Genomic DNA, 16,227 nt, shown 5'->3' with positions numbered 1-16,227 from the left:
TGTACTTTGCTCCATTCATCTTTCCCTCGGTCCTGACTAGTCTCCAAGTTCCTGCCGCTGAACAACATCCCCACAGCATGAGGCTGCCACCACCATGCTTCACTGTAGGGATGGTATTAGCAAGGTGATGAGAGGTGCCTGGTTTCCTCCAGACATGACGTTTGGCATTCAGGCCAAAGAGTTCAATCTTGGTTTCATCAGACCAGAGAATCTTGTTTCTTATGGTCTGAGAGTCCTTTAGGTGCTTTCTGGCAAACTCCAAGCGGGCTGTCATGGGCCTTTTACTGAGCAGAGGCTTCCGTCTGGCCACTCTACCATACAGGCCTGATTGGTGGAGTGCTGCAGAGATGGTTGTCCTTCTGGAAGGTTCTCCCATCTCCACAGAGGAACGCTGGAGCTCTGTCAGAGTGACCATCGGGTTCTTGGTCACCTCCCTGACCAAGGCCCTTCTCCCCCGATTGCTCAGTTTGGCTGGGCGGCCAGCTCTAGGAAGAGTCCTGGTGGATCCAAACTTCTTCCATTTACAAATGATGGAGACCACTGTGATCTTCAGGACCTTCAAAGCTGTAGAAATTTTGTTGTACCCTTCCCCAGATCTGTGCCTCGATACAATCCTGTCTCGGAGGTCCACAGACAATTCCTTTGGCTTCATGGCTTGGTTTCTGCTCTGACATGCACTGTCAACAGTGGGACCTTATATAGACAGGTGTGTACCTTTCCAAATCATGTCCAATCAATTGAATTTACTAGAGGTGGACTCCAATCAAGATGTAGAAACATCTCAAGGATGATCAGTGGAAACAGGATGAACCTGAGCTCAATTTTGAGTGTCATAGCAAAGAGTGCGAATACTTATTTACATGCAATATTTCAGTTTTTTATTTTTAATAAAATTGCAAAAATTTCTACAGAACCTTTTTCACTTTGTCATTATGGGGTGTTGTGTGTAGATTGATGGGAAAAAAAGTGATTTAATCCATTTTGGAATAAGGCTGTAACATAACAAAATGTGGGGAAAGTGAAGGGGTGTGAATACTTTCCGGATGCACTGTATATATATATATATATATATATATATATATATATATATACATACATACATATATATACATACATATACATATACATATATACACACACACACACACACACACACACATATATATATATATATATATATATATATATATATATATATACATATATACATATATACATATATACATATATACATATATAGTATATATTTATGTGTGTGTGTGTATAATACATGAGGTATAGGTTAAGATTTAGTATACATCTATATAATATTTATTATATACTTGGATTCGGTATATGTCTCTACCACATTTTATATAGTCCTTACTTATTTAAAATAGTCTTACTTTGTGACTTGGTAGTGGAAGTTTCAGACTTTGTGTCCACTGGAAAATCATTTTCAGGAAACAGTTCCCCTGGGAAGGGTTCTGCTGTGGGCTCAGGGCTGGTGAAGGCTGTGGGTTAGACACACACACACACACACACACACACACACACACACACACACACCTTACTAAAGGACATTTTGACTTCTGACTTGTAAGATTAAAGAATTGAACCAAAAAAAACTTAGTTACCATGGTAAAACTACTACTTCTATTACTATCTTCTATAACTAATGTTGCTATTGCTATTAATATTAATACTTCTACTGATTCTGCTGCTACTATTGCCTCTACTACTACTACTACTACTACTACTACTACTTCTGGCACTACTACTACTACTACTACTACTACTTCTATTACTATCTTCTATAACTAATGTTGCTATTGCTATTAATATTAATACTTCTACTGATTCTGCTGCTACTATTGCCACTACTACTACTACTACTACTACTACTTCTGGCACTACTACTACTACTACTACTACTACTACTTCTATTACTATCTTCTATAACTAATGTTGCTATTGCTATTAATATTAATACTTCTACTGATTCTGCTGCTACTATTGCCACTACTACTACTACTACTACTACTACTACTTCTACTACTACTACTATTACTACTACTACTACTACTTCTGTCACTACTTCTACTACTACTACTACTACCACTATCGCTACCAATACTACTACTGGTACTACTGCTACTTCTGGCACTACTACTACTACTACTACTACTACTACTTCTATTACTATCTTCTATAACTAATGTTGCTATTGCTATTAATATTAATACTTCTACTGATTCTGCTGCTACTATTGCCTCTACTACTACTACTACTACTACTACTACTACTACCTCTGGCACTACTACTACTACTACTTCTATTACTATCTTCTATAACTAATGTTGGTATTGCTATTAATATTAATACTTCTACTGATTCTGCTGCTACTATTGCCACTACTACTACTACTACTACTACTACTACTTCTGGCACTACTTCTACTACTACTACTACTACTACTACTACCACTATCGCTACCAATACTACTACTGGTACTACTGCTACTGCTGACACTATTATTACTACTACCAACAAGACTATTACTGCTACAACTACTGCTGGTACTACTTATGCTGCTGCTCTGAAAACTACTACTACCACTAATATTACTACTAATACTAATACTAACCATACTGCTACCACTACCAGCTGCTGCTACTACTATTTACTACTATTATAACTGCTTCTCCTGCCAATCCTACTGTTAATGCTAGCAATGCAGCTGCTTGCTGAGCTGCTACTCTACATACCAATCACTACAGCACAGTGGGCCTCTATGCTAGACTCCTCTTTTTCAATGATCGCGTTGTGTATTTGCAACTCCACGGCGTGGCCTTCGCAGGTCCAGCCTTATCGACCTGTTACGCCTGTCATCAGACGGCCAAATAAATGATGTGCTTATTTTCCTGCGAGCCGTATGTCTCACCTCTCCAGGGCATCGCCAGGAGCAAGGGGGTCCAGTCACTCCACTTGCTGTCGGAATTTACCCCGTCCTGGGCTCGGACCTGCACCTGGTGGAGGTATCCTGCCAAGGCGTCCACTATCAAAACCGAGTTCTCTGAGGTCTCAAGCTGAAAGAGAGAGAGGGGGGGTGGGGTGGTGGGGGGAGGAGGGGGAGAGATTAATAGCGTGTGTGTGTGTATGGGGGGGGGGGTGAGGGGGATTGATTAAGAAACATGACCAGTATAAAGTACCTGCATGTTAACATGTTGAAGTTCGTCAAAATATCACGTTATTGTTCCCAAGGGAGTAACGTTCTAACGGTCTTTCATTATAGAAACGTTTTATTGTATCATGGACGCCCTCTTGTGGTGTTAGTTGGCACTGCATGTAATCGCCGTAAACGTCACTTTCGTCCCTTTTCTCGCGACCGGCGACGAGAGTGGCGGGTAGAATCTTTGCTCCGCCCCTTTTTTGGTGAATTAAAATGTTACAAACCAATTGAAAATGTGATCCACGCGTATTAAGGGTTTTATTAGTGTTTATGATTTGTGATGAAGTGTAATTACTATAAGTGCCTACTGTAATTGCTTTAGCGATATGAACGAATGGTGTTCTTCAAATTCGCTAGCTAGCTTCCGCAGGCTCACTGGATAACTGCCGCATGAGCATCGTCTAGCTAGCGGCTAATGCTAGTGTCTCAAATGTAATTTGCTTTACATGACCAGGGGCTGGAGCAAGACATACTAACACAACACTGTGCCAACGGATTTGACTTTTTATCGCCAGACGCAAATAAAAACACGCACATGAACCCATACAGCCCGACGAGTCATTTGCTGCTGCACAACACGCAGACCAAAGACGAGGGGGCTACACTGCCTCGTATGTCCCTGATAATATGTAAATATGACTATATACAGTTGTATGAAGACACAGCTGTGTGATATTCATTCATTCATTCATCATCAGCCGCTTCTCCGGGGTCAGGTGGCGGTGGCAGCAAGCTAAGTAGGGCACTCCAGACGTCCCTCTCCCCAGCAAGGCCCTCCAGATGATCCCATGGCGTTCCCAGGCCAGAATGGACATGAAGTCCCTCCAAGCGAGTTCTGGGTCTACCCTGGGGTCTCCTCACAGTTGGCCGTGCCCGGAGGCATCCTAATCGGATGCCCAAACCACCGCAACTGGCTCCTTTCCACGTGAAGGAGCAGCGGCTCTACTCCGAGCTCCCTCCGGATCTCCAAGCTCCTCACCCTATCTCTAAACTGAGCCCAGACACCCTACGGAGGAAACTCATGTCAGCCTCTTGTATCCGTGATCTCACCCTTTCGGTCACTACCCAGAGCCCATGACCATAGGTGAGGGCTGGGATGAAGACTGACTGGTAAACTGAGAGCTTTGCCTTGCGGCTCAGCTCCCTCCTCACCACAACGGTCCGGTCCAGCGTCCGCATTACTGCTGATGCTGCATCTGTCTGTATAATAATGTATAATAATGTGCACAAGATACATGTTTACGTTGGTACACTCACGTACACATGTTAGCCTGTTAGTTAAGTGTTAGCTTATGGCACTGCTTCCATTGGTAGAAATGCTACTACAGCTTGCTGGAGCACCTTCTGATTTTATTACAGCTCTCATTTTTGGGTACGAGTCAGCCAGCTTGGCACATCTCAACTTGGCAACACCTCCCCACTCTTCCTTGCAAAACCATCCTACATCTCTCAGACTGGGTCAGGGGGACCCTACAGGAACAGCCGAACTTTATTTGGGGTAATTACAGTCACCAATTGATGGCGGGTGTACACTAACAACTATTCAACATGAGTTTGAATGTGATTGGTTAATTCTGAACCCAGCCACAGCCCCAATTATAAAAAGGTGTGCACACTTATGCAGCCGGGGTATTGAAAGTTTTTGTATTTTTCTTTTTTTGCCCTAAAACGTTTCTGATTGCTTTCACTTAGGTTGCGATGTCACATTTTCACAATTTCAATTTCACATTGTGCCCGAGGAGGAAATACCGAGGGCGGTCTGCCAGGACGTGGAAGCGGGGCAGGCTAAGCTAACTGCTAGCCCATGCAGACCGGCGGTTCCAGCAGCCATTCTGGCTGCATGAAATCAAGTGACAAATAAAGTGTTTCTGATTCTGATTCTGATAAGAGGTGGGGGGGGGGGTTCTGAACATCACCAAAAACCTGCCGTAACAGGGGTGTGTAGACATTTTCCATCCACAGAGGGTACAGTGTGTGCAGTATGCATGTACGTCTCCCCACTGACCTGTGACCAATGTCCGGAGCCCAGAGGCCGGTATCTGACCTCATATTTCAGAGGAAAGGCTAACTGTATCGGCCAGGAGGACGGGTTGTTCCAATTCACAACCAGCCTGGTAGGAGATCCCTCGACCTCCTCTATCGACACCGACTCCGGGGGGTCTGGTTTCACTGAAGGGAAAAAAAAGAGAGAGAGAGAGAGAATTTTAACCAATACTTTAATGGTCAAATTTTTAATTTACATTAAAAAAACAACAACAGTAGACTTAAGACAGACACTCCTGTGCATATTGAACAACAAGCCCCATACACAGCTAAAACAAAGACACAGACCTTCCCTTTTTCAGAAATTAAGAACAAGTAATTGGTTTTCTGCAGTGCACAGACCTTCTCCATGTCCCCAAACACCAACAATATCTTCCAAGTTTGAAATCATTTTGAAATATGTGAATGCAATTTTTTCAGCCCAGCAGCCACCAGACCCCCGGACACGAGTGTAGCATCCGTGGACCCTGCGCCTCACATTTGGTTCTGCCACTGAGCCAAATGCTCATTGTTGCCTGACCTATCAGAAAACTGACCAAGGTGACACGTCCGCACTGTGCTGCCGTGTACCTGGGACCAAACCAGTGTACCTAGGAAAAAACCAGTGTACATAGGACCACATGAGTGTACCTAGGACCAAACCAGTGTACCTAGGACCAAACCAGTGTACCTAGGACCAAACCAGTGTACCTAGGAACAAACCAGTGTACCTAGGAACAAACCAGTGTACCTAGGACCACATGAGTGTACCTAGGACCAAACCAGTGTACCTAGGACCAAACCAGTGTACCTAGGACCAAACCAGTGTACCTAGGACCACATGAGTGTACCTAGGACCACATCAGTGTACCTAGGACCAAACCAGTGTACCTAGGACCAAAGCAGTGTACCTAGGACCACATCAGTGTACCTAGGACCAAACCAGTGTACCTAGGACCAAACCAGTGTACCTAGGACCACATCAGTGTACATAGGACCAAAGCAGTGTACCTAGGACCAAACCAGTGTACCTAGGAACAAACCAGTGTACCTAGGACCACATCAGTGTACCTAGGACCACATCAGTGTACCTAGGACCACATCAATTTACCTAGGACCAAACCAGTGTACCTAGGACCACATCAGTATACCTAGGACCACATCAGTGTACCTAGGACCACATCAGTGTACCTTGGACCACATCAGTGTACCTAGCACCAAACCAGTGTACCTAGGACCAAACCAGTGTACCTAGGACCAAACCAGCGTACCTAGGACCACATCAGTTTACCTAGGACCAAACCAGTGTACCTAGGACCACATCAGTGTACCTAGGACCAAACCAGTGGCGGCAGCTGCAAATAGATTTGGGGGGGGGCGCAGCACACCTGACAGCTGCTTTAATGTCCACACAATCACAGAGTTATGAAGAAGGACAATGTAGCCTATAGACTTTGTCAGGGCTGGTAGACGGTGGATGATTGACAGTTGAGACGAGGCGTCGTGGTGGGTGTGAACATGACTGACAGCCATGAGAATTGTTCAATTACGTTAGATTAAAAAAACATTAAAGCAATGCCGATTTGCTGCTAATAAAAGTGGGCGTGTCTGGGGCGGCACAGAACTGCGCCCCCTGGAAAACCTGAAGAAACCAGTCAGACAGCAGCCTCAGGTCACCTGCTCGCCACAAGTCTTCCACAGCTCGTGCTGTTCGTGTGTATGTAACGTTTGCATGTGCATGCTCATGGCCGCATGTCTGTCTGTCTGTCTGTCTGTCTGTCTGTCTGTCTGTCTGTCTGTCTGTCTGTCTGTCTGTCTGTCTGTCTGTCTGTCTGTCTGTCTTTGTGTCGGTGTCGGTGTCGGTGTGCGTCCTGGTCTTACATAGCTCATGTAGTCGTATCTGTTTAACGGTTGGTGTGGACCCCAGGGGGTTGGCCGCAGTAATATTCAGTAAATGGTAGGCCTGCCAGAAAGAGGGGGATGTGATGTCACAGCTGCGGAGGGCGGGGCCTATGACACATGGCATCCACTCCTGGTGAATCCCCCTGAAGGACAGCAAAAAAAACAAAAAACGGAGAATTGAGGAAAACACCAAAGAGTCGACGTAAACCTAAACACCAACATCTGAACATGTCTGACTGCTGCGTTTTGGGGGAAATGTGTGGAACAGCGTCTGAAAAGGCCAACATGTCCACGTTGAGGCATTTCGTTGCATATTCACGTAAGAAAATGTCCAAAACGAGCAAAACAATCTACCAAATTCCCAGTAAGGTATTCCAGCTAGGTAAGTGTTCTTGAAATGGGGTTAAAAAAATCACCTGTTGAGTTAAACTGCATTGATTTTAAGATATTTGATCTGGTATGAAGCACAACTTAAAACGTCATTGTTAAGATGAAAAACCGCTTAAAGCAGCATTCCACAAAAAAAGCTTTCTTGTTTGACTTGTAAAAATGATATTTTATGATGACATATGTAAGTAAGATGAAGCCAGACGAATATGATATTCTTACAAAGCCAGCTCTTGATAGGTACATCATTCTTGAAACCAGATTATCATCTATTTCCATCATTTTAAGTGTTATTTGTTCAGAAATACCGTTTTAACTGTTTAAAGATCAGAAAAGGCAGAGGAGAGGAGACCCCCCCCCAGCTTATCAAGGCGCCTTACCTTGGTTTGAGTCTCGTAATGCTGATTTTAGATATTAGTGGTAAAATTTCTCACTCCCCTGACAGATAACACTGTTTTGTTTTTCAAGGATACGCTATTGTTTCATAAAAATAGGACCTGCTTCAAAACATTCATCCTACAATAAAAAGAACACCAAGTTTAAATATTTAGATCGAGTTCCTTGTTTTATTATTTCTTTTCCTGCTTACTTAAAATTCCTCCCGAAAAGTCGAACAGTCATGAGAGAAGTGCACTTTCTGGCAACAAGCAATAACATCTGCCATTGGGCTGAGAAAATTTACCAGCAATACATTAAAATAATAATAATTATAATAATAATAATAATGAAGAAGAAGAAGAGGAAGACGAAGAAGAAGAAGAAGAAGAAGAAGAAGAAGAAGAAGAAGAAGAAGAAGAAGAAAAAGAAGAAGACGAAGACGAAGAAGAAGAAGAAGAAGAAGAAGAAGAAGAAGAAGAAGAAGAAGAAGAAGAAGAAGAAGAAGAAGAAGAAGAAGTAGTAGTAGTAGTAGTCGTAGTAGTAGTAGTAGTAGTAGTGCCTCAGGTCCATAGTTTGGACCCGGCTCTACAGGATGTAAAACAGGAAACACAGAATAAATAATATTAATAATAATGATGATGATGATGATAATAATAATAATGATAATAATAATAATAATAATAATGATAATAATAATAATGATAATAATAACGATGATGATAATAATAATAATAATGATGATGATGATGATGATAATAATAATGATGATAATAATAATAATGATAATAATAATAATAATAATAATAATGATGATGATGATGATAATAATAATAATAATAATAATAATGGTGATGATAATAATGATGATAATAATAATAATAGTAATAATAATAATGATGATGATAATAATGATGGTAATGATAATAATAATAATAATAATAATAATAATAATAATAGCATCATGAGACTTAGAGGAAGATAAAACATCTTGATAAAATGTATTTTATTTTTTAGCAGTGAAGCGGAAGGAGTAGTTGATGGTGACAAATGGTTCGCTGTATTTAGTCGCAGTACTCGGCTCTTACCTGTAGAAGGCGTGGTACTGGGAAGGCAGGAAGGTCTTCACTGACTCCACCCATGAGCAGCGGACCAGCGTGTGACTGGGCACTCGACAGGAAACGCTCAACAGCCCGGGGGGATCTGCACAACACGAGGTCAGTGAGAGTTCAGTTAAAGACAGAGAGATCGGGAGGGTGATAGTGAAGTCAACTTCAGCGGACATGACAGTCGACTCCTACTTCCTGTGGTCTATGTATATATGACACACGTCTCTAAAACCTTATCTGACAAAGCTGCGTGTCTCATAACAATCCCCGCCTTGCTTCGGTGCGTTATATTCTGTTTGACTCAGAACAGTTCTGCTCAGGTCCAGTGTGAAGTTCTGAAACTCTCCCAACGCGAACTGTGCCGAGGGAGACTTGGCACATCCACGGAAAAATTAACTGCCCATTCTTAGTCAGTGCCACCCCTTAAAAGGAAGTCCACCGCACCACTTCCTGTTTGAGACAGTGACAGGAAGTGGAGGGCTTTGTCAATGTGACAGCTGATAAGTGGGTTGTTTTTTTTTTCTTTTGTGGAACAGCGGCTCTGGTTATCGTTACTTCATGTCTCGCTGAAGCCGTAGGGCTAATCTATTATAGATGTTTAGACAGAAACGCATCAGTTCCGGAGAGCAAGGGGGCGCTAGAGAGCAAGAGAGGGAGAGAGGGAGAGTGATTTCTTTCTTAGTGCCTCTTGAACATTTTGTGAAATTATGAAGCTGATCAGAATGTGCTGAGACAACACAAAACAAAAAGAAAGGAAGAAGGGGAAGCAAAAGAAAGGGAAGGAGAGATAAAGAACGAGAAGATGCCTCCGCGGTCACTCCATCCCTCCCTCCATCCCTATTCCCCTACATAAGAAACGACATAGTACCCCATAGGGAGGAATACATGGAGATTTAGGACGTGCTGATCGTTGTTTTGCAACTTCTCCTCATCCCGCCATGCAACATTTGACAAACAGGAAGAGTGCACAACCCAAAATGGAAGAAGAGGTGAAGCACTGCATTGTGGGAATTTTTTTTTAGCATTAACTGGCATAAATGTGTTGAGACCCATTTTCAGTTGCTTTCTGGGAAATTGTCGAGGGCACTATTCAGCTTAATAAACCTTGCAGTTAGACTTTGGACGAAAACAAAATGGAGGAAGGTGAATGCGGTGCACTTTTTTTAGCAGACCGGAAGTGATGTCACGTACAGCCAGCGAGCGATGGACGACGAGGACGAGGAGACGGGGAGAACGCAAGAAACTTGGTCTGAAGTAGTCTGGTTGTGTGATGGTTATAGAAATTCTGGATTTGAAAGCAGAACAGCTGCTGGGAGCACAACACACACACACACACACACACACACACACACACACACACACACACACACGCACGCACGCACGCACGCACACACGCACACACACACACACACACACACACGCACACACACACACAACACAAAGATGACAGAAGACGAGGAACGTACAGCCCAGCACGAGTCTGGTGGTGTGTAGGAGGACCCCGTCGTTGTCATGGCAGCTGTAGTTGCCCTGCGCTGACTGGTCGACGTGCAGCAGAACCAAGGCTCCATCCGAAGTCAGCCGGTGCCACGGCAGAACCAAGCTGCGGTTGAGACGCCACTCCACTGGTGTCCTGGAGGAGGACATGGTACACTGGGTTACAGGGAGACACTAAGCTGAGATGCAAATTGAAACACACGCTTACTACACACACCTGCCGCCCATGAACACACTCACACTTGTCGGTACCGCCCCACAAACTAATGGAGAACGCACAACCGACCAAAGTAATTGGCATCCACCATTGTTCATTCCGCGATTCACAGAAATCAGACTCTGGTTTTGATTATTTATTCAGCATAATATCGTAGTTTATAAAACAAATGGAAATGGCGGGAGCCTGAACCTGATATTTGGTCGCACGACCTTTAGAGGTAGCCCCCCCCCCCTTTTCTGAAGACTTCTGCACCTGTTAACGGGTGTTCTGGCCCACTCTTGCTGACATAACTGCTGCAGCAGTCTCAGGTTTGCTGGGGACCTTCTGCAGGCTGCAGGCTCGGCTCTTCCCAGAGATGTTCGATAGGGTTCAGATCAGGACCCAGAAGGCCACTTCAGAATGGTCCAGTACTTTGTTCTGGTGCATTCTTGGGTGCGTTTAGCCCTGTGTTATGGGTCATTAACCTGTTGGGAGGACCCATGACCCATGACCCGAGACAGAGCTTTCTGACACCGGGCAGGACGTTTTGCTCCAGAATGCCTTGATAGTCTTTAATTAATTAATTAATTAATTAAGTTTCCTTTATTAACCCCCTTGGGGAAATCCAGTTAGTGCAAAGTAAGCCATCCCAGCTGTGATCTGTGTCGTTGGGAGCAGTGGGCCGCTGCCTTCCTGCAGGGCCCGGGGACCAACTCCAGTTCTATTGCCCATGCCTTGCTCATGAGCACAGACCGCAGTATAAACCCTAAGATGCATGTCTTTTTGGTGGAGGGGGAAACCGGAACATCTGGAGAAAACCCACCGCAGACACGGGGGGGACATGCAAACTCCACACAGAGGATGACCTGGGATGACCCCCAAGGTAGGAAAACCCCGGGGTTCGAACCCAGGACCTTAGTCCAGTATTTTGTTCTGATGCATTCTTGGGTGCTTTTAGCCCTGTGTTATGGGTCATTAACCTGCTGGGAGGACCCATGACCCATGACCCGAGACAGAGCTTTCTGACGGTACGTTTTGCTCCAGAATGCCTTGATAGTCTTTAATTAATGAATGAATGAATGAATGAATGAATGAATTAATTAATTAAGTTTCCTTTATTAACCCCCTTGGGGAAATCCAGTTAGTGCAAAGTAAGCCATCCCAGCTGTGATCTGTGTCGTTGGGAGCAGTGGGCCGCTGCCTTCCTGCAGGGCCCGGGGACCAACTCCAGTTCTATTGCCCATGCCTTGCTCATGGGGCACAGACCGCAGTATAAACCCTAACATGCATGTCTTTTTGGCGGTGGGGGAAACCGGAACATCTGGAGAAAACCCACCGCAGACACGGGGAGGACGTGCAAACTCCACACAGAGGATGACCTGGGATGACCCCCAAGGTAGGTCAACCCCGGGGTTCGAACCCAGGACCTTAGTCCAGTATTTTGTTCTGATGCATTCTTGGGTGCTTTTAGCCCTGTGTTATGGGTCATTAACCTGCTGGGAGGACCCATGACCCATGACCCAAGACAGAGCTTTCTGACGGTACGTTTTGCTCCAGAATGCCTTGATAGTCTTTAATTAATGAATTAATGAATTAAGTTTCCTTTATTAATTCCCTTGGGGAAATCCAGTTAGTGCAAAGTAAGCCGTCCCAGCTGTGATCTGTGTCGTCGGGAGCAGTGGGCCGCTGCCTTCCTGCAGGGCCCGGGGACCAACTCCAGTTCTATTGCCTTTGCCTTGCTCATGGGGCACAGACCGCAGTATAAACCCTAAGATGATCTTTTTGGCGGAGGGGGAAACCGGAACATCTGGAGAAAACCCACCGCAGACACGGGGAGGACATGCAAACTCCACACAGAGGATGACCTGGGATGACCCCCAAGGTAGGACAACCTTCTCGGCCTTCTTGTTGTGAGGCAACATCGCTAACCACCGTGCCACCCGGTGATTACATTTCATTGTGCCCTGCACGGATTCAAGGCACCCCTGTGCCAGGCGCAGCAAAGCAGCCCCCAAAAAATAACCGCGCCTCCTCCATGTTTCACTGGAGGTATGGTGTTGTTTTCTTTGTAAGCGTCATTTTTTCGGTCCGTGACTCCAGACTTGACGTGACTTGCCAAAATGCTCCAGTTTTGACTCAACTGTCCAAAGGACATTTTCCCAGGGGGATTGTGGCTTGTCAACGCGCGCTGTAGCGAGTCTGGCTTTTCCATGTTTTCCTTTCAGAAGTGGAGTCCTCCTGGGCCTTCTTCCACGGAGCCCACACTCGCTGAAAACGTGATGGATGGCGTGATCAGAAACTGACGTGCCGCCACCTTGGAATTAAGCTTGTATCTCGCTGGCGGTTGTCGCTGGTTCCTTTTTTCCACCATTCACAACTATCCTTTTGTTCAAGCTGGGGTTAATTTTCCTCTTGCGGCTGCAACCAGGATGTTGGCCACAGTTCCATGGATCTTAGAGGTCTTAATATTTTTCAACTGTTGTCAGAGGGATGTCAAGCGGCCTGCAGACGGACTTGTAGCCTTTATCTTTACTTCCCTCTGGTCCATGTTCGGCATGGACCGCACGATGGTCCAAACAGCACAGTGACGACTTTGCTCCAATTAAACTGGCTAAATGACTTGATTACAAGATGGGAGACACGTGTGATACCAATTAAATAAACTAATCAGTTTGAAATATCACTATTAGGGAAGGCACGGTGGCCCAGTGGTGTCGCCTCACAGCAAGAAGGTCCTGGGTTCGAACCCCGGGCCGTCACAGGTTCTTTCTGTGTGGAGTTTGCATGTTCTCCCCGTGTCTGCGTGGGTTTCCTCTGGGTGCTCCGGTTTCCTCCCATCACCAGAAAGACATGCATGTTAGGGTTAATACACCTGCCTTTGCCCCTGAGCAAGGCAGTGGAAAGAAGAACTGGAGCTGGTCCCGGGGCGTTGTAGCGGCCCACTGCTCCTATACAATGGGGATGGGTTACATGCAGAGGACGTAGTTTACTGTAACCTGTACAATGACAAAATAAAGTGGATTTCTTCTTGTTCTTCTTCTTTGATCCAGTTATTTATTATCTTTTCTAAGGGGAACCAACGAATGTGTCCAGGCTATTTTGTACCCTGGCTCTACCAAATGATGGAAGCTAAGCAGGTATGGGTTTGGCTAGTACTTGGATGGGAGACCTTCCGGGAAAATGAGTTGCTGCTGGTAGTGGTGTGAGCCAGTAGGGGGCAATCTTCCCTCTGGTCCTAACAACAAATTTCAAGTCCCAGTGCCCCAGTGCAGTGACGGGGACACTGTGCTGTAGCAGATGCCGTCCTTCGGGTGAGACGTTAAACCGAGGCGCTGACTCACTGTGGTCATTAAAGACCCCATGGCACTTATTGCAAAGAGTAGGGGGTCCCCCGGCGTCCTGGCAAAATTCCCAACCTGGCTCCCTCCATCTGGCCACCTAATCAACGCCCCCCCCTCATATAATTGGCTCAACGATCCCTCCCTCTCCACCTATCGCTGATGTCTGGTGCACGTTCTGGTGCAAAATGGCTGCCGTGCGTCACCCAGGTGGTGCTGCACATTGGTGGTGGTTGAAGTGAGTTACCCCCTTCAATTTGGAGCACTGTAGATGTCTCGAAAAGCTCTATATAAATGTAATTATGATGATGATGATGATGATTATCATTAATAATATAGAATATTTTTGTAGAATAAGCAATAATCCATCCTTTCACAGCTTCTATGCTGTATTCTGTGACATACCAAAGACATGCAAGCATACAGGACAAAACAGCTTTTAAATTCATCCCCTTTCAGCAGGATTGAAGCATTATTTCAATCAGCTGTAAGGGCACCAACAAATCTGAGCACGTCTGTACATGAAAGTACACACACTGCACGCTTCCAAGTGAGAAATTAGCAGAGAATTAATAAAGGGGGACGCAGACAGACATCCGAAGGTAGACGAACATTAGTAAACCCCTTACCTTAGTGGGGACGTCCCACAGACCAGGGTCACGTTAGTCTCCAACCGCCCATACTGCACACCTGACACTGAACAAACAAAGAGACGCACACACGTACAGAGGTTGGATTAGATACTTGGGCCTGTTAGCATCTGATTTACAGTTCCCAACACGGCACAGTCCCGCCTAAGATATACAGTCTGTCTACCGGAGCAAGACTCGAACAATGCCAAAGCTAACAGTAGCCCAACAAGCCAACCATACAAGGCCTTGTATGCACAATCTCGACGAGGAGGGATTTGGCACAGAGTACAAGGCACTACAACGTGTTTTATTTTCCCCCAAACATTGTCAGAATAAACATTTCTCTTCATCAGCGAGTCCTGCCCCAGGGTCGGTGTGTCAGCTAACGAAAGAGCAGCAGGAGATGACCGAGGATGGAGGAGGAAGACGGTACGCACAAAGGTTGATGCGTTTGATGTAATAGCACAACTGGGTACAGCCTCTGCCAGTGGCGGCTGGTGCTAAAAAACATATTTTGGGGAGGGGGCGCAATTCCACACAGTCACAGAGTTATTAAGAAGGACAATGTAGCCTATAGATGTTATCAGGGCTCGTAGATGGTGGATGATTGACAGCCACGAGAATTGCCCAATCACATTAGATCAAACAACATTAAAACAATACAAATTCGCTGCCAATAAAAGTGGGCGTGTCTGGGGCGGCACAGAACTGCGCCCCCTGGAAAACCTGAGAAACCAATCAGACAGCAGCCTCAGGTCACCTGCTCGCCACAGGTTTGAGGGCTTACATAAGGTATGGTTTGGCCGGCGCCCCTCACCCAGGAAGTATATGTGCTCAGACAGGAAGTATATGTATTCAGACAGGAAGTATATGTATTCAGACAGGAATCAACCAAATACCATTTGAACCAGTATTTAATGCTGCTGACAGGCGCTCACAGACTGAAAACACCTTTATTTCATAATTATTTGCATAATACAACTACATTATATTTAACACGTTTAAGTAGATTTTCATCTCTTGATATTTGAAGGGGGCGGCGCCCCAGCGCCCTCTACTGGCCAGCCGCCACTGCTCTCTGCTATCGTTTGATCGTCGGCTGATAGGAAGTCCTTCCCTTGGGGCGTCCGGGTGGTGTATTCCGTTGCCTGCCAACACGGGGGGTTGGCGGTTCGAATCCCCGTGTTACCTCCGGCGTGGTCGGGCGTCCCTATAGACACAACTGGCCGTGTCTGTGTGTGCCTAGTTTTCTTCTACTCCCCCCTCCACCCCAACACCAACCTCCGCAGTTTGTTTGTGCGAAGCAACAACGCTACTCAAACTGTTATTGCTATGCAATGCACGGCCTCACAATGGCCAACAGTTCTCAGATTCAATGTAAAATTAGAAGTTTCCCTTTATCTCTTCGGTAAACACGCTTCTTTACGGACATGTGCCGACAAGCGTGTTGTCCCGTGTTGTTGGGAGTTGAGAAAAACTGAAGTTGATTGTGTTTGCGGCAGAAGATTACTTGGAAATGCTGGGCGGGGGGGGGGGTTGGGGGGGGCGGTTGAAA

At 45.4% G+C, this 16,227-nt stretch overlaps 1 protein-coding gene across 1 annotated transcript in view; it reads right to left on the bottom strand.

Moving 5' to 3' along the window:
* Positions 1–16,227, bottom strand: part of LOC130122143 (interleukin-11 receptor subunit alpha-like) — a 176,787-nt gene that overhangs the window by 53,238 nt on the left and 107,322 nt on the right. The window contains exons 4-9 of the mRNA XM_056291183.1: positions 14,670–14,736; positions 10,473–10,639; positions 8,986–9,100; positions 7,115–7,278; positions 5,217–5,380; positions 2,924–3,068 (exon numbers count right to left, since the gene is read on the bottom strand). Coding sequence (XP_056147158.1) covers positions 2,924–3,068; positions 5,217–5,380; positions 7,115–7,278; positions 8,986–9,100; positions 10,473–10,639; positions 14,670–14,736 — 822 coding nt within the window. The remainder of the gene's footprint in view (positions 1–2,923; positions 3,069–5,216; positions 5,381–7,114; positions 7,279–8,985; positions 9,101–10,472; positions 10,640–14,669; positions 14,737–16,227) is intronic.

The sequence above is a fragment of the Lampris incognitus genome, chromosome 12 (assembly GCF_029633865.1).
Source record: "Lampris incognitus isolate fLamInc1 chromosome 12, fLamInc1.hap2, whole genome shotgun sequence".
Lineage (NCBI taxonomy): Eukaryota > Metazoa > Chordata > Actinopteri > Lampriformes > Lampridae > Lampris > Lampris incognitus.
This window is presented reverse-complemented; position numbering and strand designations above follow the sequence as displayed.